General features: G+C 48.5%; 1 protein-coding gene across 4 annotated transcripts in view; it reads right to left on the bottom strand.

The window, feature by feature from the left end:
- LOC135261459 (growth factor receptor-bound protein 10-like) overlaps positions 1–22,537 on the bottom strand; it is a 73,817-nt gene that overhangs the window by 16,144 nt on the left and 35,136 nt on the right. For all 4 annotated transcript variants that reach the window (XM_064347773.1, XM_064347776.1, XM_064347775.1 and 1 more), the window contains 2 exons: positions 18,329–18,551; positions 16,341–16,476 (listed from right to left, as the gene is read on the bottom strand). In XM_064347773.1, coding sequence (XP_064203843.1) covers positions 16,341–16,476; positions 18,329–18,551 — 359 coding nt within the window. The remainder of the gene's footprint in view (positions 1–16,340; positions 16,477–18,328; positions 18,552–22,537) is intronic.

Below are 22,537 nucleotides of genomic sequence, written 5' to 3' on the forward strand. Positions count from 1 at the left end.
ATTGGTTGAGAGTTTAACAGCTAATGACAGTAATGGGGATTGAGCTACTGTACAAGTGATTACGGTGTGATAATGCTTTTTTGTTATGGAAACAATGCCCCTCTGGTGTAAGTGCAGGGCTCTCGGGCTTTTCTCTAGTCAAAGACTCAACTCAACCGGTATTGAAAGTCAAGCCTCTTTACAGATTAATAATGGGGAGCCCACGTGTGCAGAGCCGTTCACGAGTGGGGTTTAAATCAATAGGCCGCATGTCATTCCCGGAGCTCCCCCCCCCAGCCCCCACCCCCTCCTCCGGGAACAGACAGAGTCCTCATTGTGCCGAGGCTTTGGGGTGGAGGAGGAAGACTGCTTGAGCATGTCTGGGTGCGCGCTGTGCGTGTGAACTCAAATACCGCCCCTCATCTTCGTCTCGGCCTCGGGGCCGGGGGGGCGGGGGGCGATTGTAAAAGCCTGACGTGGTCGGCACAAGGCCTCCTTGTTGAGCGGGGGCCTGCCGGCGGGACGGCTGGGGTGGGGGTGGGGGTTGGGGGGCGGCCGGTGAAAAGAAGCTCCTGAGGTCAGGGCCGTGTCCCCGCGGCGGCGGCGGCGGCAGTGGTGGTGGCGGGGCTCGGTGTAATCGGGGGACGGAGGTGCGCCCACGCTCGGAGCGACCCGAGGATTCCCGTCATCTGCCGCGGCGCCGCGTAAAAACCCGTCTGCGCAAAAACGAGTCACATGACGCGCAGCTGCACACTGCCGAGCGAACGAGCCGTCGCAGCGGCACTCAGCCGCGCTCAGAGGGACACATGTGGCTAGCGAACGCGCAGGCTTCCTCCCAGCGCCTGGCAGGCTGTTTATTATTTCACTTGCGGGGGGTCGTGCCTGAAATGTAGACAGTTCGCAGGTTTTACGCGTTGGGTTCTGTTCGCGCTGCAACACCTCCTCGTTGACTGTGCAACGCCAGAACCGGTTATAACCGGTTATGACCATAAAGTTGGCTCAAAGCAAATGAAGTAACAGACACTGCGTTTCACGCGCACCGGCAAACCCATGAGCGGCGATCGACCCGTCCCGGTGTCACCTGGACACAACACTTTTCCGCGGCACAGGAACCTCTAACCCGATGGAAAACAAAAAAGGAAGCCGCAGGAGATCTCATTTTTAAAAGTGAAAATCCCCTCAAAGGATCAGAGCAAGAGCCATCAAAACAGGGGAGTCTCATTTCCACTGGGGGAGCAATGAAAGGACAAGATAACTGACCAGGATTAATGACACTCGCAGAAATACATAGAGATGCTTATAGTACTGTAAATATAAACGGGTAATAACCAGAGTGGCATTGGAGATTATAAATTACACCTCAGAAGAGTTCACTTGCAGAATTTTGCATATGTTCACCGTCCCCTTCCTCTCACACAACTCACACAAATCTATTTGCTTAAAATAAAAAAGTAATTAACAAAACTTTCTGCATGGAATATTCAAGACCAGGGATAAGTGGATTCATTAATAGCCTCTCCATACCCCTGCTCCTTTCTAATGCTGCAGGCAGTCATCTCTCATACGTTCTCTACCAACAGAAAGTGACAGGAAGGTACCGCTCACAGAAGCCTGCTTTCACGTCCTTTGTATTCTTCCTCAACTTTTTATTTCTTACTGGAACAGAAATGACCTTTTTATGAACCTATAATTAAAAATACAGCAGAATAATTGCTGCATAGAACATGATTTGCTATCAAAGGGCACCCAAGTCTGTACTATATTGTTATACAAAATGCATACTGTACCATTTTCCTTTTTATTTTTCAAAACTCATCTGCCAGTAAGTGCATCTAACCTAGAACAGACTGTACAGACACATTCAGAGCCCTATTCCAGCGTTGGCTCCTATTACTAAGCTGGGAAAATGGATAACATGTTCTGTTTAGATTCAAGATGTTATGCTTTTCAGAGAACGTATGGTCAATCAATCTCAAGAGGAATCCTTCTAGGCCAATGCAGGCGATCATGCAATCAAGACCAGCTTTGAGTCTGCAGTATATTGGGGGTGCATGATGTGTACTGTATGTACAAAGACCTTTTTGGATCCCTGCACAACACAATCCATTTATTGGGTTTCACCAGCCCACCCCATTACGCTGGAAAAGCCGGACCCAGTGACAACAAGGCCTTGATTGAGCAACGCTCCGGAAGGTTCCGTGACAAACGGGAGGTGAAGAGAGGACCTCTGGATCCCGGACAGCCTCCGAGACTCTCGTGGGCCTTAATGCTGTTAGGCTGGGGCGACGGGAGGGTGATGAGTTTACTGGAAACACGATTTTCTAATGAACTAATCCAACTGGAAAATGCAAATGCACAAAACGCACGCACGCTCGCCGACAGCCTGACTCACGTAATTAAATTAAGGCAAGTTTGGGAAGGCAAGAAATGCAAAAGAATGAATAAATAAAAAATGACTACACGTACAAACACGAAGAACCATCGCTTCCCTTCATCAGAGGGAAATGATAGGCGTTCACCGGGCAGTGTTAGCGGAATCCTGTGGTCAAAGACAGTTTTTAGAAACATTTGGTCATCTCAACTTTGTCCCCTGGGGATTCTCCTGCACAGAGAACTCAGTACACTTAATTAAAATCAGCTGACAGGACACAGTACGCAGAGAGGACGTTCTGAGCCAGTTCATTTCATCAAGCTTTGGGGAATAAAAGCAGGGATTCAGTATCTTTGCAGTGGAAAATGTGCCATCCAGTCATTCGCTGTTTTTTTTTTTTGTTTGTTTTTTTAGGTTGCACGGTTCACAGGCGGGATTGGAGCTGGGCTCTCTCCGGCTGCCTGGAGCCAAGAAACCCCCATGATGCACTGGGAGCACAGAGACTCAGAGGAATGAAAGCCCATGATGCACTAGGGTGTGTCCTCCCTGTTTCAGGGTGATGAAAGACAGAGCACACCCTTGTCTACGCACTCACAATCATCCACAAAAAAAATCAAAAGTTCATTAAAAGTGAAATTAAAATTCCTAAGGGTATTTTAAACATTACTTGTTTATATAACCCCCATGTAAGCCCGTATTCCTTCCTACAGCCCATTTACTTTTATTTAGGAAACAGAAACTTCATTTCAGCACGCAATAAGGCCGGTTTCTGAATGACTGTTTATGCTCACGATCACGGCACATCGTCTGGCTATTGGGAAAGCTCTGTCGGCAGAGCGACGTTGCGTCTGAGGCCGTACTCCAAAGGTTTAGTGACTGGCACCGGACAGGAGCTCAGACAAAGTGGGCATGCATCGTGTCAATGTCACCGGACCATTCTGTCTCGGCCCACCACTTCCGCTAGGGGCCCAAGCTTCGGGCCCACTGCCACAAACGAGCCTTAAATAAGAGAGGTCCATTAATAATAAGAGCTGTTCTGACTTGACCTTCCACTGACAAGTAAACCAGCCAATGTACTCTGACCTTTCCTGCGGGTGCCTTACTTCCTCCATGTCACCGCGGAATGGATGAATGACTTTACTTATGAACATTTTCCCTCTTTCACCCCCATTATGAGCAATTAATAACTGCCCCCTGGCATTTTCCATGTTGTGCTTTTCTACGCCATCTGCACAGCAAGCACTCGAGAAAAAAACCCCCCCCAAAAAAAGCGATGCAGGTTATTTAACATCTGTCAGTGCAAGGTTCAGCCTGCGTGGCGTTTAGACAATGCTGCTCAATATAGTTTATATGTGGATCTGACCATGACAGCATGTTGAGACAGCCTGCCGTGTTTTATATCAGCTCTATAGCAGGCACAAATCGTGCTAACGTGGCACTTTGTAGCAGCTGCATTTCTGTTTCCTGGCTAGCTGTTAGCATGTGATAAGCTTGTGTCCATGTCCTATTTCCCCATGCTATAGAATGGCTTTTAGTGCTGGTGGTGAAGACCGCAGTTAAAATGTAGCAGGCTAAATAACACCGACGACCAGCTATCAATGTATGGGGGTAGGAAGAACCAGAGAGAGCTCGTGCCACTCAGAGAATGTTCTAACAGTGTGTGTTTTGTATACAGCAGATTAAGACCCCACACACTCGCACTGTCTACCCGTTCTGTCTCCAGTCTTCTTAGAAACAACTTCCCTCAAAATAAGGGAAAAACAGAGGCCGTGGGTGGAAGCACTGGGTTTGAATTTAGGTCATGCACTTACACGGCCATTCAATGTTGCCATGATATAACAAAGAATGAAAAGAGAAATGCACTATTATTATACATATGCATAAAACAGCATGATGATGATCGCATTTGGTCTATGACACACCGCCACCCTACTCAGCAAGACTATAGGCGCACCACGGAATGGTTCACCAGAAGGTTGCTTCCTCAGGCCCTGGTCCCTGAATTCCATCATGGAACCTCCACCCCTCACCCCAGTCTCCATGTAATCCAGTGCAATCCATTTCATACGGAATTTCCAGAGTTACAACACCTTAGCCGTGATCTCTAAACACTCCACCTTACAGTGCAGCATTGTTACGTTTAACCCTTCAGTGATTTCAAGCCCCGCCCCTTTAACATTCGGTTAATTACCCTAATGAGAGGTTTGCATAATAGCTGGGATGAAGTGAATTAATGCTAATGATAGAGATAAGAACATTCTAGAAGGCAGAGGATGATGCCCCATCATTTGTAAAGCCTTCCTTGTGGTTCTTCTCACATAGTTGCCTTCTAGCAGAGAACCATCGAAGATGTGTCTGGTTTCTTTTGGGTGTTCTGGTTTCTGCAATACATTTTAAAAGTTAAAACGTATTGCAGAAACACCCTGACATAATATGATATAATATGACATGTTTATGAGTGCATTTAAAATTCTAATAAGAAAGTTTATATATATTAATTTGTGAAATACAGCAGCAAGTTCAGTGATCAGCAGTGTTCAGACACTGCAGATTTGTGGATTGCTGTCTGTGCTAGGACGGTGTCTTGGCACTCAAAAAGGATGACATCATTCCTGTACATCTGAACTTAACAATCAGCTCAGCGCACTATGCACTGCTCTGCTACTGTACCCAAACGGCGGGCTGCGATTTAATGACATCACTTTTATCAGCAGAGTGCCCTCCTTCTAAAAACAGGCTTGCAGTATAATGCAAAGTGATGGTATAAATGCTCCCTCTGAAAGTTCACTCAAATGTCTATTTGCTAAGTGAACAGAGACTCAAGGATCAGGCAACACAGCAGTTGGAAACAGAAGCTCAAATCTGCTTTCTTGGAGTCAGACCTTCTTCTTGCTGGCCAAGCCTTGAAGGGTTTGAGAGTCTGTGTGGGGTTGTGGTGTGGGGCTATGGGGCAGGGCTATGTGTGGGGCAATAGTGTGGAGCTATAGTGTGGGGCTACGGTACAGGGCTATGGTACAGGGCTATGGTGTGGGGCTAGTGCGTGGGGCAATAGTGTGGAGCTATGGTGTGGCGAAATAGTGTGGAGCTATAGTGTAGGGCTACGGTACAGGGCTATGGGGCAGGGCTATGTGTCGGGCTATTGTGGGGGGCAATAGTGTGGAGCTATGGTGTGGGGCTATGGTACAGGGCTATGGTGTGGGGCTTCTGTGTGGGGTAATAGGGCAGGGCTATGGTGTGGGGTTATGGGGCAGGGCAGTGGCGTAGGGCAATGGTGTGGGGCTCGTCTGCCAAGCTGCATTGTTTTGTGAAAGAATGTGCCCAATTTGTAACAAAAAACAAGAGGCTGAGAAAACATTTTTCTTTGATGTGCTGCAGGCGAGAATTTTATGAAAGTGCCTTTGACTGCGGGCATCCAGGATGACAGACCTGCCGTCTCCAGCCTGACATTGCACTGGAGAGCAAGGCCCCAGGTACGGCCACCATACTTCCCTGTACAGTAACAATAAATCAAATCACATGCAGTTTTGTTTAGTACCAAGTTTCACACAGTAACTCACAATGGATGGTTCCCAGAGGGAATTATGAAATGAGTCAATTTAGGGGGGGGGGGGTATTAAACTGTTCTCACCCCCTTAAAGCAATGAACCTGAACCATACATCCGTAGCAATTTTTCAGACGAAAAGCAGTCAAGTCCACAAGTGTTTCTCATGTTAGTGGCTCAATAAAGTGGGCTGGCGATAAAAGGGTTGCGTAAAAGAAAATGGCACATAAAAACATAAGTGAACACGGAGTACCTGGGAAGGGGCTTAAATAAACGGGCTGTCAGAAACCCTCAGCGCAGGGAACGCTGTACATTCCGCTACGCCGTTCCTGCAATTGAGGGAACCTGGGGAGTAGCCAAGATTATCCCTTATGGCTGCTGCTCTCCTTCTCTTCCCCCTCTCTCAGCCTCTCCCACTTACTCCGGGCTCACTCTTTCTCAGCCTCCTCATTCACTCCCTCGCTTTCACCCTCTCCCTCTCTCTCTCTCTCTCTGCCGTGATTGAACACATAGTGCCGAATCGCTAACACCATTATAAACGATGGGGAAATCGCTCTGGATGAGGAGCTCGGAGCTGTCCTACTTTCTCGCATGGCACATTGTTCAGAAACTGGCAGTCAGAGTATCCGTGTTCTTTTCGATGACCTACATGAGGCCAGACTCCGAACCGAATTCCCCGCAGCGAGACTGACAGTCTGCAGAAAAATGTCCCCTCTGGACGAAAAGGTGAGAAAAAGTCACTGAACCTCGGTCATTCTCATTAACCAGCATTTGGAAACGGTTGTTTAGGGTCCAAATGTTCAACACATGTGTATACTGGCTCATGGCATCTTTAAGGAAAATTCTTTTAATTCATAAAAGCAAAATATTTTACTTGACTGACCCAGACCCAAAGAAACTCTACAAATTATTTTTTAAAGGTGATTAAACGAGATTAATGGCCATTAATGGCCAATGTGTGATTTTTAGTTACCTAGTTACAGCAGGTAAGTATTAGTTCAGGAATGCTTACCTGGAAATCATATATAGTTGTTCCTCCCAGATCCATGACATAATTATGGTAAGTAATTATCATATCATGCATCATACATCTTAATGAGCACAGGTGGTGATAACGGTAAATAAAGGTGATACTCAAACAACGTCAGCAACAAAGTTTCTCACTGCTGCCAGTTTCACTGGAAATTTGAGGGACGGTTTGCTTCCCCATTTCAATCGAACGGTCCCAAATTGTTTAACAGAAGCATCCATTACAAATTCTTTCGTAAACTGCTTTTACTTCATCAAAATGAAAATGAGGGGGAAAAGAGACTCTTGCCTGGGCAGGAAAAAAGTGGAGGTGAGTGCGTTAACTGGCTCCAACTAAAGATAACGCACCGTCCAGAGGTGTCAGACTGCCTAGTTAACCTGATGTACAGTTGTTCCCGGTTGACGGCCACCGTGACAACAGGCTGGGGCTCTCTGGGGACACCCACGCTGGCCCCCCCAGGAGGAACTCCGCCCGCGCTGGCCCCCCCAGGAGGAACTCCGCCCGGGCCGCGTTCCCACGAGGACAAGCGTTCCGCGGCTCAGGTCGCCCCGGGTCAGCCCGTGCCTCCATCTTGGTTTCAGCACCCGGTGGGGGGAACACGGAGATCTGGGTCTGACTGTACCGCCTCTCACACTTAGTTCTGCCCTCTGCGTCCTCACAAAGCTCCTCGCCCAATTACATGTGGGCCAATCGCAGGTCGGGGGGTTAGCACGCACACCCTCGCCCGCCCGCACTGCTTTCGGGCTGCTTCGCCCCTCTGTCCCTCGCCGAGGCCGGCGCCGGAGGGGGGGAAGCCTCCCGTCCCCGAGAGCCGCCTCTCTCCCGAAAAAACATTACGCTCCGAATACGTCAGGATTAATTACACCATTAATGTGCGCTTATTCGTTTTAATGAGCGACCCCGCCCCTCCACGCCGGCCAGCTTGGACGGGCTGACATGTCTCCATAACTCAAGGGGACGTGCTAATCCGCCGCTGGCCGGCCGCCAGCGCGCACCCGTCGGCACGCAGCCGGCGCGGTTTGAGGGCACCGCCCCCTTCCAGGGGATCCGACAGCGGTACTCCCGCCGCCGAGGCGTCGGACGGGATCCCCGGGGGCCGCTGTGGAGGCTCGCGTGCACCGCGCGCGCGCGTGTGTGTGTGTGTGTGTGTGTGTGATACACCACGTACCTGGAAAGACAGGGTTTATGACCTGTGCACGCTCACACTGCACAATGACTTCCCACCAACTAACAAACAGGGAGGCTGTGTGTGGTTTTGTGAACAATCTTAAGCATAAAAATATGCAGCAAGTCAAAATGATATCTGAGGACTTGAAAATTCCGTGCTGAATGCAGCCTTCCACAGAGCAAATGGAAGCCGTACCCTAACAGCGTAGAGTAAGATGCCACTTACAGCTGAAGGCTATCGCATTACGTTACATCACCCACTGGCTGTACGGACATCATTTTCCAAGATAAATTACAGGCCTTACAGTTTACCCATTTACACAGACGTAGTTCACCGCAGCGCTATTTAAACCTGATCCAGACGGGCCCACTGTTTATTATGTTTCTGGGTTCACCTGAGCTGTCCCCTGATTACTTCTGATTGAGCTGTAAACCGAATACTCTTTATTTATTTTAACGTCTCCACACGAAAACCTGCCACGGATTTGGCGTGAGGAAACATTGCTTTTGGAGGCGTGTTTACATCAACACGGAGTCAGCGTTTGTTTAATCCACGTCAAGACCTCGTCGGAACTCAATCAGCACGAAAGGAATCAAATCAGCGTAACTGAGCGCGCAGCTCTAACCGAAAACAGACTTTGAGCAAGACGGGGTTTTTGTGAAGCGATTGCGGCTTCGATGTGAGGTAGAAGCGGCGGGGCGGGGTCAGGTGATCCGTTCCCGTCAGCGACTCCTCAAAGCGGCGAGCACAGGCTGTACTCGGCGGCGGCGTCTCGGGGGTCAGGTGACGCGGTGTAGAGCGCGGCGAGGCCGGAGCCGTTCCCCGGGCCCCTCTCGCCACGCGGATTCTGGGAACGTGCCTCGGCTCACGCTCACTTCTGAGAACACGGCTCGGCGGAACACGGCTCACCGGGATCCTGCCTCTTGTGAAGGGCTTAAATATTTACCCTGAACACACAGGAGATGACAAGCAAATCAATAATGCACGGGCTGGCCGGCCGGCTGGGGGGGTGGGGAGGTGTGGGGGTGGGGAGGGACCGATGACGGCTGGGTATGCAGAAGCGCGTGATTTTCAGAGGGGGTTGTTTGGACGGGGCTGTCATGGCCGCCCGCTCACGTCACTCTTCGGACGCTCTGAGCCAGACCCCAAAGCGAGGCCAGCTCTGCGACTGTAGGTCCTCACACTCCACGGAACCCCACCAGTACTACCTACAGCACGAGCGCCTGCAAAACGCCAAACACACAGCACATCTGTGCAGAGTTTTACCACTTTCTCAGACTGTGTACCCGCACAGGCTTCCCTCAGAGAGCCTGCAGAAGCCTGCGCTCGGTTAACTCTCTGCAAACAGAAGCAGCGCCGGGCCAAATGACGACAACCCGAAGCAAACAGAGAAGGGTTCGAATGCCTCATGTGTGTGCAATGAGCTCTGAATGGCCAGTCCCAATCTGTCAATCAACAGACATCCCCTGGCTAACAGAACCGCAGTCTAACAGGCAGTGGGTGCTCCTCATAGGAGCCTGGGTGAAATTAGAAAACCAAGGCAACACTGCAGAGGCTACGTACCGGGCTGCGCACACAGTGATGTTCTTCTGAAAGGCCCGGGGTCTCGTCAGGGGTAGGCAGCACTGGACTGAAAACATGTTTAATTTCTTCTACATCTTAGCTCTTGATACTTGGCCAAATTATTGAAGATGACCGTTGAGTTTTAATGATGAAATAGCTGTGTGGTCACAATACCACCTCCGTTAATTAGGAAAACAATTACAGCTTGCAGGGAGATAAAAAATGAAATATGTCCAGCACCCTCCCAGACACACTGCTGCAGGGTGGCCAGGGAGAAATGCTTTTGACAGCCACCAGGGGGAGCAGTAGCACCTTCCCCTTCAGAGTGGGCAGACGAAGGGGGTCACAAGGTCACAGGTACACACTGTGCCACGCCATGCGTTCCCATCAACCCCTGCACAGCCACCATGGGGAACAGCCAGCAGAGACAGGGGAGAGGTCTGCAGGGGGTCCTCCCATGGAAACCGAGGGGAGGGGGGTAGGGGGCGAGGGGGCGGGAACCTAACGCCTGTGCGCCACTGAAAAGCGCCCTCTGCCTGCTCCCCTCTCCGGTGAGGAGGGAAACGGGTGCCTGAGAAACCGAGTGCCCAGAGAGGGGGGGGGGGGGGGGGCTGTAAATCTCAGCCCCGGGTTCTCGTGCAGAGGAGGCGGGCTGCGGCGATGCCCTCCCCCTGACCCGCCAGCCGCCATGCGTCCCTGCGCAGCAGCAGGTATGAAGATGACGTGAGGATGATGAATAGCGTGTGTCATCTGCGCTATAGGAAAACAATTGCAGCTGCGGAGATAGTGATATGCACAGCCACCGTCAACACACTGCGCGTGTGGCCAGGAGCAATGCTTGACACCACAGGGGAGCAAGGCACCTTCCCACCAGGTGGGCAGACAGTCACACAGGGCACAGTACACGCTTGTGCCACGCCAGCGCGTTCCACAACCTGCACAGCCACAGGAACAGCCACAGAACAGGGGGACGTCTGCAGGCCCCACTGGAAACAGATGGGACGCAGGGGCGACACTACACGCCTGTGGCACAAAAGCGCACCTACCCGCACTCCGGGGAGGAGAACGTGCCAGACACATGCCCAAGAGTGTGGATCCAGCCCCGTACTCGGCAGAGGGGCGGACCGCGCAGCCCACATACCCACCACACGTTGGCGCACAGCGGACAACACAAGGTGTTGCGGACTCCTGGCGCAACACATCCGGCACGCCCGAGCGTGTGTGGACGCACAGCGCACACGTACACACACACGTGTGGACGCACAGCGCACACATACACGCACACAGCGCACACATACACACACACGTGTGGACGCACAGCGCGCACGTAACACACACACATGCGTGTGAACGAACAGTATGCCAGCGGAGGCGCCGGCGTTTCTCCTGCTGAGTGCCGCTGTAACCACACATTCATTTCAAAAGCAATTGGGAGACATATTTTAGGAAAACTTCTGCCAGGCAAGATCTCCAAACAGCGAGACTCGCCCAGTGAAAAAACCGCTGCAGCACCCAGTTAATAAAAGAACGAGGACAATGACGATGTATCAAAGGCTACGAATGGCAATCACACCACACCAAGATTATCTTTTCATCCACACCCATGGAGAAAGAAAGAAAGCCTTTCAACTGCAGCAAAAAAAAAAAACTCCTGGAGAAGCACTCCAAGATGGATGATTGATGTGACAACTAAAATATATATGCGGTACAAGTTTTGTCAAATTGTGAGGGAGATTTAATAATAACCAAGGTACCAGGGGTTCAGTCATCCACAGTTCACATTGCGCTGTAGGCAAAAGGAAATTTCCATACAAAACATTTTCCCTTTTTTTCATAACACCCAAGCCCGTTTTAATAAAGAATGGAGCTCCCGCCACAGCAAGCAATTTGTTGGGTTATGACAGTGTCTTACAAAAAACGATCATAATTAAAAAACACAGACACATACATAATTTAAAAATGTCAAACCAAAAAAAAAATACATCAGAACAGAAAGTGGCAGTAAGCTGCCCCCAAGAGGGTTTAAGGTAGAAAATAAAAAGCCCAAAAGCCCTGCAGAACTGCTACATGATGTAAGAGCGAGGCTGAGGCCCGCGCGGTGTGCGTGAGAGCGGTGCCAGCTCCACCGCACGCTCGCGAAACCGCGCTGGGACCCGCCCCCGCCGCTCAGACAGGTCTCTGCACCGCCCAAAACCAAAAACCAAATTCAGGCAAAGTCTGACTGAACAGGGCGCGTGGCGTGCGTGCGCACAGCGTCCTCGGAAAGAAGCGTTAACTCCGTTGTGGCGTCTGTCTGTCCGGCTAAGCCCCCTCCGTGTTCAAAAACAGTTTCATCCCCCCATAAGTTCACACAAAGCAGCAATCGCATACAATAAAAGTGCTCTGTTTTAGCTGCGATGCAAACTAACAGCCACTCTATGTAGATGTTTAGCGAAAGCTGCGAACGGTTTCTGAAGGGAATGGCTAAGGCTCGCGTGACACAGGTAAACGTGCTTCACTGCTGCGGTGCAGTTCAGTCCTTCCCCGCTCGCAATGCGAATTATGAATCGGCTTCTCTTCCACAGACAAGAGCGGACCCCGCAAAATAAAAGCATAATAAACAGTGCCAGCTCACTGTCATTGCGAGCCATTTGGCGTTAGGAAAGAGCTCGCGCCTTAACGCGAGCCACACTTCTTCTTTCAGTGAACTTGGCAGGGGGGGGGGGGGGGGCAGCGATTACATTTAATAAGTTGATATGCAGCTGCGACGCTAAACCGATGAGCGATTTGTTAGCAAACACGCTGCGGATCCTGTAAATCTGGGCTTCATCAAGGCTCTGCACCCCGGAGACTGAGAGCCACATTGCAGCGGTCACCCTCCCACTCAGCCCAGAACAGCGCTTCAGCAGAGAGCCTTCCGATGGCCACCGGCTCTTTCCCTGCCAGCACCGTTGTGTTTTTCAGGGGGAAAAAAAAACAGTTCTAAATTTTTGGCTTTGCGAACTTGGCAGGAGAGTTGCCGAGGGCTGTCAGTTTAGCTTCATCGAACACACTGGCTATCATACAATAACAATGTCATGACCTTCCTTTCATAGTTATGGAGGGAATACTATAATGACTTTCAGAACTTTCAGAAGTACACTTAATGAGGGCTTGGTTTTCAGTATCAGTCGTGCATCCAGATATTCAGCAGGATAATTAACCTGTCACCAACCAGCGCCCGGGGCTCGATCTGGTGACAGAGAAAGGCTGTTCTGATGTCACTTTCTTAAGAACCAAAAACCAGGTATGAGACGTAAGCAAACATGAGCCAGTGGAAATCTTAACCCTTTAGGAACACAGCAGAGCAGACACACAGGCCACTGTACTTACAATGGCACCAATTAACTAACATGACCATGTGCCAGTGGACTGAGGTTCTATGGGCCCAAACACGATTACACAGCCTGATGTACACAAATGAAACCAAGAGGGGTTCTGCCGTGACAAATCAAATCCAGGTCCTTCCAAACATTCTGTTAAATATCGAAACAAGTTTCACATCCGATTACTTAAGATCTCATTTTAGAATAACCAACAGCCCCTCACAGTAAGGAGTGAAACAACTCCAAGTGGACCCAATTAAGAAAATACTAGTTTTCCCATAGTATTCACCAGTGTCACCACTTGACTTAGCAACCCAAGAGACTGATTACGCAGTTCTGCTTCGACCTTGCGTGACTCTGTGTCAATTTCCAGGGAGGCTAACTATAGCGCACTCAAATAATCTGCTGATAGGCCACAGGTTAAAAAGGGAGTGAGTCACTAGTCAAATTAAGATACATGTGACAGTGTGTCAGCATGCGCCGTCATGGTACTTTCAGGACGAAACCACACGGGTCACGGTGCCGACACATGAGTCACACAGTGCCAGTTCAGACACGCTAATGTGCCACATCAAAGTCCATTTAAAGCGCATTCAGATGAGCCAAACCACAAGGGGCCAAATCACCTGCCGTAAGAAACCACTCTTTTCGGCATGACGGAGAAACGAAAGCTCATCAAGAGCGCCAGGCTCAGACGCGTGTGCGGCAGACTAAAGCGGTGGAAAATAAGAGTTCCTTCCAGGACGTGGGCGTCTAACCTTGGGGGCGGGAAAGGGGCTTCGGGAAGTCGCGTGGAAACGGCTCGGAGGCGCTGAGGAGGCTGCTGTGGGATGGAAAAAAGAACGGATGGGATCTTCCCAAGGAAGGAAGGGCGGGGACGGGGGGCCGCTGGACCGCAGCGGAGCGCGTGTGAAAGGGAAGCGCTCGCCTCCTTTTTTAGGTGGCGCTGGAAGGAAAGCCGGACCCCGGCGAGACGGCGGGGGGGGGGGACGCAGGGGGGACGCGGGAGCGGAAACAAGCGCGCGGAGGCAGGGAGGGGCCGTCCGCTCCAGATCCTCTTCTCAAGGAAACGGCCGTGTGAAAGCGGACAGGTCTCCGCCGCGCGACTCTAAACAAGCCCTTCGTGCGACGGCATCGCGGCGCCACAGAGTCCTGTACGCTGTCTGGACTCACCTCGTCTTTTCCTGCCCGTCGCCTCACGCGCTTTGCATGTCTGTCTGTGCGTGGGTCATCTAATCTCCCTCTTAACAAACAACCTGCATGACCCACGCACTACGCTGGCATTGTACACGGTCACTATGCAAATAGTGCAAGAATGAGGCTTCAGAGAGTGAAGGCTGTGTACCGCAGCAGTTGGGTGAAACTCGAGGCAAACCCTGCCTGTATATCGCTGATAGTGAGAGCATTTCCTGTAAAAATGGCACTGCCAACATGACTGGCGGACATTTGCTTTAATGGGCTATATGGCGCTTTTGTTTCTTTGAAGATACTGTAGATCTGTGGTGAAGCTAAGATAAGGTGGCCACAATAACCACATACTTTGTTTCCCCCCCACCTCTTTTTCATGACTCATTTCTCACAGGCCAACTATTCTGTCCTGTTTTTCTTCAAAATTGCAGAATGAATGGCTGTATCCATTTCCTGTTATGGACCAAATGCGCATTCTCATCATTGTTTTTGAGTCCTGCTTTTGGCTGACCTGATTTCCTCTGTTGATTAATGTAAAAAAAAAAATTCCCATTTAAAAAGAATGATGAGCAAACAGAAAGCCATAAACCCTGTTGTGTTTCAATAACACAACCACAACGGACTTCACAATTTACCTTGAGCCGACTAATTAATGAATGTGGAAAAAAACGGGCGCTGACCATGCAAAACACACACGCTCAATGGAGCCTAAACTTCAGCCGCTTTCAACTGTGGCCACTGCTATGGAAAGCCAAAAGGGTCATGATTCGCCAGGCTTTCCCGGTCTCTCGATTCTAAATACTATATTTGTCAGCTACAGTTCATAGATGCCGTTCTGTCACCGCCTGGCATGAACAAATGGAGAACACGCTCCTACAGTACGTAGCATTCATTTACACCTGGTGGTAAATTCATTCTGAATTGAGAAGCTGAAGAATGCTTGGGCAAATTCTGGCCCTTTTGGCTTTCCATACAATGCTGCTACACATCGCTGCTGGAGCGGATCAACTCCCACTCTCCTCATGGGAATTAAAAAAAAAAAAAAAAAGCTAATAATTTGGTTCTCCGAAAACCAGTTATGCAAACATACAAATCACAAAAGCTGATGTGGGCCCTTCCAGCTGGCTGCGAGCTGCTGGGGATGACCCCTCCGCAGTGTCTGCAGGATTACCTCACGCTAATCGCACTCATTATGTCAGGCTTCTAAACACAAGGAGAGGCTGATCCATCAAGCTTCTAATTACGCAGTGATTTCACCACCATACCACCCAGGGAGAGAGAGAGAGAGAGAAAGAGAGAGAGGGGGAGAGAGAGAGAAGTAAAGAGACAGAGAGAGAGATAGAGAGGGAGAGCGAGAGAGAGAGAGAAGGAGAGAGAGAAAGAGAAGAGAGAGAGGAAGAGAGAATAGAGGGAGAGGGAGAGAGAGAAAGAGGAAAGGAGAGAAGAGGAAGGAGAGGGAGAGAGGGGAGGAACAGAAATGGAGAAAGAGGGAAGGAGAGGGAGAGAGTGAAGGAAAGAGAGGGAGAGGGGGAGGGGAGAGAGAGAAAGAGAGAGAGAAATCCTCAGTGGAGAGGAGAGGCACCAGGCGTGCCTGGACTTGGATGGGTGCCACACTTTACAGGTGGAGCCGCCTGTGCGGCCTACGAGCACAAACGGCTGAGCGTGTGGGCCAGGTCTCTCCCCCTCAGTTTCGCGTGAATCGCACGCAGGAAAATGCCCTCTGGCTCTAACCGAAGGAGCGAGCGCTAAGATTACACTATGAGAGCATCACCCAGGCACGCCTCGCTAATCTGCACTAATCTGAAAAATCAAAACCTAATTGTGCCTGTGTAGCTAGATGACGCTTACATCACAATTGCGTGTGAAATTACGCAATTAAAAGGCCACAGTAATGTGGCGCGGCCAAGAAAGTGAATAAAACCCACAGAGAGGGCAATACACAAGCACCCTGTGACCCCGGGGAGACTTCTGAACCCGATTAAGAGCCACAACAGAGGGACGTAGCGTCCGCACACAACCCTAAGCATCAGGGAACAGGGCGGACAGGCCTTTCAGAAAGCTGTAGCGGTAGCAGCGTTTGTTTAAGCGGCTGTTCCGCGGCCTCCCTCAGCGCACGGCGGGGCGGGGGCGGGGGCGGGGCGGGGGCGGCTCTTACGTATGTGCCGGAGGGCTGACACTGAGGTAAGGATCCCGGGCTGAGGACGGGCGAGCCGGCCGGGCTGCAGAGCTCGGGGAACGGGTTGGGGATGGCGGGGAGCGAAGACGTCCGCAGCTCCTCTTCCTGAAGTCTCCTGTGGGGGACGCAGGGCGGTTAGGGGACACAAACAGACTTCACAGCTTCAAGGAGAGAGTTACTGAGGACCTCACGAGGTTGTGTGCTTCTGGGAACTGTTTAATCCAGGGAAACTGAGAAAGTTTTCATAGATTTATGAGCTCCATTTACTCTGGCTTGGATTCAACCGTCATTTGTTCTTCACATGAACTCACAAGTAAATATAAGCGTTTGTTTCCGCATCATCACCAGACTTACCCTGGCAAACTACTTGAAATCAAAGTTAACCCATGTGTTATCTTTGTATTTTGCATGCACCCCATGTCCAAAGGGTCAAAAATAACCCACCGTCACCAGACCCCCAGTGATAAAGCCTCTTAATTGAATTTTAAACCCTAAATACCTATTTTACCGGTAGGAACAACCTGTTACTCATAAATACATCTGTGAATAACTGCTTCCTGACTTCACAGTCCAGAGACTGCTTTTCTTTGGTGTACAACAGTCCCCTTTACTGCAAAACACAAGTCATAATTGATTATTTTGGTGTTATAATTGTGCAGCACTTAACTTTGATTATGTCTTCTGATTTCAAAACTGCATGGTTTAAAAAAAGAGGCATAAGATCTTTGCACCCTGATGGTGTATCGCTTTCATAAAAATATAAAAAAGGGCAATGTTTCATTTCTTCTAATGGTAGAATCACACAAGGAAAAGCCATCAAATTTCATGTTGAAAAAAAAATACAATTTTAAGGGTTTCACTTTTCACTGCTGTTAAACTCAAGATTTCAGGGTCATTTTGACCCTGAAAACAACAGGAGGGCTGAATCCCGAATCCAGGCCAAAGTTAAAGACAAGTGTGACTGAATGCAGGGTGTAGTTAAGAACAAATGTTGAGTTACTCCAGGCCCTTGCGTGAAGCCGGTGTGTCCAACCAACTTTGTCCCTGGGGTTTGTTTTCAAACACAAACAAGAATTTTCCCACAAAAAAAAACTTTCACATTAATTTCAATTTCAGTTTTAGTTTCACATGCCAAAACTGCAGCAGCGAAGGAAAGCATTCTTTCGCCCGGTAAAATGATGAAAGGAATCGCTGAAGGGGTTTATTATGTATTGAACGCAGCATGCGACAAGGTAGAAAAAGAACCCGCTGAAAACCGACCGCACGGTGACAGTTCTTAAAGAACTGAAAAAGAATAGCAGATAAACAAGAATATTTTAAAGTCAGGCGCAACGCGTGGGTTCGCGACCACTTTATCAGATGACATCACCGAACTGCTGTTAAAAAATGCATACCCGCTCGTTAGAACACCTTCAGCTCTGCAGCAGTGCGCTACGGAAGGGAGGTCTTTTGATTAGCAGCAATATCCATCAAAGTGGTGTGAAGCACAGAGATGCGAAAGGAGCTCGCTTAAACTCCGGGAGTGTTTTCCGATGACTTGTTCGATCAAAAAAAAATTTTTTAAGAGGGTGAAGTTTGCTGTCCGTTATAAAGTAATGCTCGCCCGCGGACTGCCATCGACTCCGAAGAGGCGCTCAGCTTTCTTCCGAACTCTGAAAGTTTAATAAGGCGCTGAGTCCCGGTGTTATCGGCCGGTCGGCGCTGAGGAGTAACCTTGGCGTGAACCCAGACGGAACCGGCGGGAAAACGGGGCGATGCGTCTCGTTATCCCCCGAGGCGGGGGGGGGCAACAACTGGGGAACAATGTGAAAGTTTCCTAATTCAAAATCTGTTGCTGTTCGACCTGTTCTTAGATTGATTTCTCATGACAGTGGTAAGAATAATCAGTAACATTGCAAGCAATCTCTAACAGAGACGAGAGCGGTAAGAGCATCACCCGGCTACAGCAGTGAGGACGGGGTCCGTACCTGACGGCGAGAATGTGCATGGGCTGGGACCGGCGGACCTTCTGTTTGGGGGACGTGGGCTGCAGCGGGGCGGGGCCCGGCCGGTGGGCGGAGCCGTGCGCCCGGTGAAGCTGTCCGTTCTGGAGCAGGGGGGCGGACTCCGCTGCCACGCCGCATGAGGAGTACAGGCTCTCGAAGGAGGAGTTCATGTCGTTCACCAGGGCCTCCAGGTCCACGTCGTCCTCTGCCGGGCAGAAACAAAAAACAGAAATAAATACAAAGCCTGTGCTCACTAACATACTGTACCCCTGGAACGCGCCTACAGGCCTTTGGGGATGTAGCACCACTTAAACAGTGAAAAGCAAGCCGCAGTAATATTCCAAAATATGGCTACAGTTTGTTAAATCATTTTTTTCCCCCTCCTTGGTCTCACCATACTTTGCACGTAGATGCATGGTAATCTAAACCTGTCTGTGGACGCTGCAGCAGGTTCTAGAGTATTTATTTTGAAGAAAGTGGGGTGCCAAGGTATGAGGATATTATTCTCAGACTGTGATCTGCCACAAAAGACAAGAACATAAAGAAAATAAAGGATTCTAAACACCACAGCCCTTTGGTCATAAGAAAAAGGTTTAAATGACCTTCATATTAAAATGGAAAGGTGACCTAATGAATAAATTGACTTCCGAAAAACAAGAGTGCGTTAATGCGTGTTCAAAATGCAGCCTGCCTATTTTTGTTCCATAAATAAAACGGCTAAATATAGAATGAATAAGCAGCCATAAAATATCGGCAATATATACCCCTCTGTTATTAAAGTCATGAATCAGCTTGTGTGCCAGGACTGCAGGAGCGATGTGGAGAAGACTCTTATCACCAGGCTCCTGTCTGACTGGAGACAGTGAAACGCAATCCTCCCGCTGCGGAGAGAGACCCAAAGCCTGGGGCCACACCACTACATCATCTCCCTACATACATCACCATGACTACACCACCCTACATATATCACCCTGACTACACCACCCTACATACATCACCCTGACTACACCTCCCTACATACATCACCCTGACTATACCTCCCTACATACATCACCCTGACTACACCACCCTACATACATCACCCTGAATACACCACCCTACATACATCACCCTGAATACACCACCCTACATACATCACCCTGACTACACCACCCTACATACATCACCCTGAATACACCACCCTACATACATCACCCTGACTACACCACCCTACATACATCACCCTGACTACACCACCCTACATACATCACCCTACATACATCACCCTGAATACACCACCCTACATACATCACCCTGAATACACCTCCCTACATACATCACCCTGACTACACCTCCCTACATACATCACCATGACTACACCACCCTACATACATCACCCTGACTACACCACCCTACATACATCACCCTGAATACACCACCCTACATACCTCACCATGACTACACCACCCTACATACATCACCTGACTACACCACCCTACATACATCACCCTGACTACACCCCCTACATACATCACCCTGATACACCACCCTACATACATCACCCTGACTACACCACCCTACATACCCCATACCCACCATCTCCACATACATCACCCTGACTACACCACCCTACATACATCACCCTGAATACACCACCCTACATACCTCACCCTGACTACACCACCCTACATACATCACCCTGAATACACCACCCTACATACCTCACCATGACTACACCACCCTACACACATCACCCTGACTACACTCCCTAAATACATCACCCTGAATACACCTCCCTACATACATCACCCTGACTACACCTCCCTACATACATCACCATGACTACACCACCCTACATACATCACCCTGACTACACCACCCTACATACATCACCCACATCTCCCCACATACATCACCCTGAATACACCACCCTACATACATCACCCTGACTACACCTCCCTACATACATCACCCTGACTACACCACCCTACATACATCACCCACATCTCCCTACATACATCATCTGGGATACGTCAGCCAATATATATTAACCTGTAGATCATCCTACATATGCACCCTGTACACATCACCCAGTACAGATTACCCATATCACCCCCCTCCCCCAAACACACAAAGACACACATACACACACACACACACACACACAAATTACAGCATACACACAAATGGCAGAAAGCACCCCAGAATATTGGAGGTAGGAGCTGTTTTTTCCATGTCACATCATTAATGTTCATAAGAGCAGGGTATCAGTGAAAAGGTGCCATGCTAATTAGTGGCAGAATCTGAAGTCATCATATTAGGCTTTAATTGTCTCTGTGCTTCAAACTGATGGTAACTCTGGTACTATTGTACAGCTGGCCTGAGTTCTTTTGTGATTAACTTTCTAATTATTTTCAAGTGCTACCTTCTTCAGGACAAACACTATTTTTACCCCAGAGCCACTTGCTTTAATGTAGTTTTTCTGAAGAAGAAAAAAAAAAAAATTAAAAAACCACTGGCACTTCAAAGAATCAAAGTTTGGGACTTTGTTTATTGGTCTTTGTTCAGTTGCTAAGCTACAATCAGCAGTTCAGTTTTACAGTTTTTTCATTTTTAGTTATTTTGCAAGACCTGTATCCTGGCATTTCATATCCTGAGAGCTGCTCTGTGTGAGAATCCCAAAGCCCGCACATAACCCCCTGCATTCCTCAAAGGGATTCTGGGCTGTGAAACAAACCAGGACAGCTGTGACTGAGATGCCGTAAGGTTTAACTTGTGTAGCAAAAGTAAAAAAACACAAACAAGAGAAAACAAGTTTTGGGCAAATTACAAATTAGAACTATATTAGAACTAAGAAGGCCAATTAATTGCCATCCTCTGTTAGGAATAATACCGGTGCATGAAGAGCATCTGTTTTCATAAAATGGTATGAAGGCACTCCTGTGGTGATGTCGTTTTTCGGCAGAAGAGCAGTGGAGATCAGCGATCACACTTTTGCATATAAAGAGGAGGTGTCATGGAATCAGCCCTGAGTGACCGATACTCCTTTTAAAAGTTCACTTACAACATGGACAGAGGGCTGAGACTCTATTAAACTGAAAAGTATGCGTCTAAAGAGTTAATGAACACAGAAAATTTAAAAGCCACATAATTATCTATCCATTATATTTGTGAAATATGCCTATCAAGCTTCAAAATGGAAAAATACCATGTTTTCAGTTGGCACAGTATCTAGTACTCCACATACACATCCCTTTAAACAAGACCAGGTCAAAACCTAGTATATGGCTGGACCTAACACACTTCATCCAGCCGACCAATGGTGTAATTTCATAACTCGGCCGACCAATGGTGCAACTTCATCACTCAGTCGCAGACATCCACTGTTGCGGTCCAGCCAAAAATGAATATACTGCAGTCTAACATTTTACCACTAGATGCCACCATACACCAAAGAAAATGAAAATTATAGTTTCAACCACTGTGGAACCCTATAGACCTCAGTGTCTTTCAGATCATTTATTTGAAAGAACACCTTTGACATCAAGTACTTTTCTCTGATTTTAGCTTGAACTTGAATGTAATAATATAAATGAAAGCAAAAAATACAAACAAGAAAATGACTAAGATGTCAAAGAAATAGAAATCTGAAATACAATACAATGATTTATCAACTACTTCACACTGCATGTTTATTGGATTTTTTCTTCAAAGGGGGTTGAAAGCAGGCACACACATATTAACTGGGTCTCTTCCCCAGGTAGTGTAATAACCTCTCCCAAACAACCACAAAGATGTATTCACAGCCTTATCAGAGTACACATCAATGTTTCTTTTTTTAAAATCAAACATTTTCTCACCTTTATCTCTTTATCTCATGTCTTAATGCATATACCTTGCTGTTGGCACTGTTTGTAAGTTTACATATCTCTAGCTTTTGTGAAGTTTACTTGTTATGTGAAATGCACTTTTGTAAGTTGGTAAATCATCTGCTAAATGACTATATCTCATAATAACGCAATTAAAATAATGTATGTACATTTATTTTATTTTTTAGATCTACTCGCGCATTCCACTTTAATTCTGATTTTATACGTTTCTAAATCTTCCAGCCCTGATGATTCTACCAAAGTCGTGTCAGTTTGTCGGAATGGAGATTATCTGATTTAACTGGCTGCGTCAACCTCAATTTAAACCCACAGCCAGGAAAAC

This window comes from Anguilla rostrata, chromosome 8 (assembly GCF_018555375.3).
Source record: "Anguilla rostrata isolate EN2019 chromosome 8, ASM1855537v3, whole genome shotgun sequence".
In the NCBI taxonomy this organism is placed as follows: Eukaryota; Metazoa; Chordata; class Actinopteri; order Anguilliformes; family Anguillidae; genus Anguilla; species Anguilla rostrata.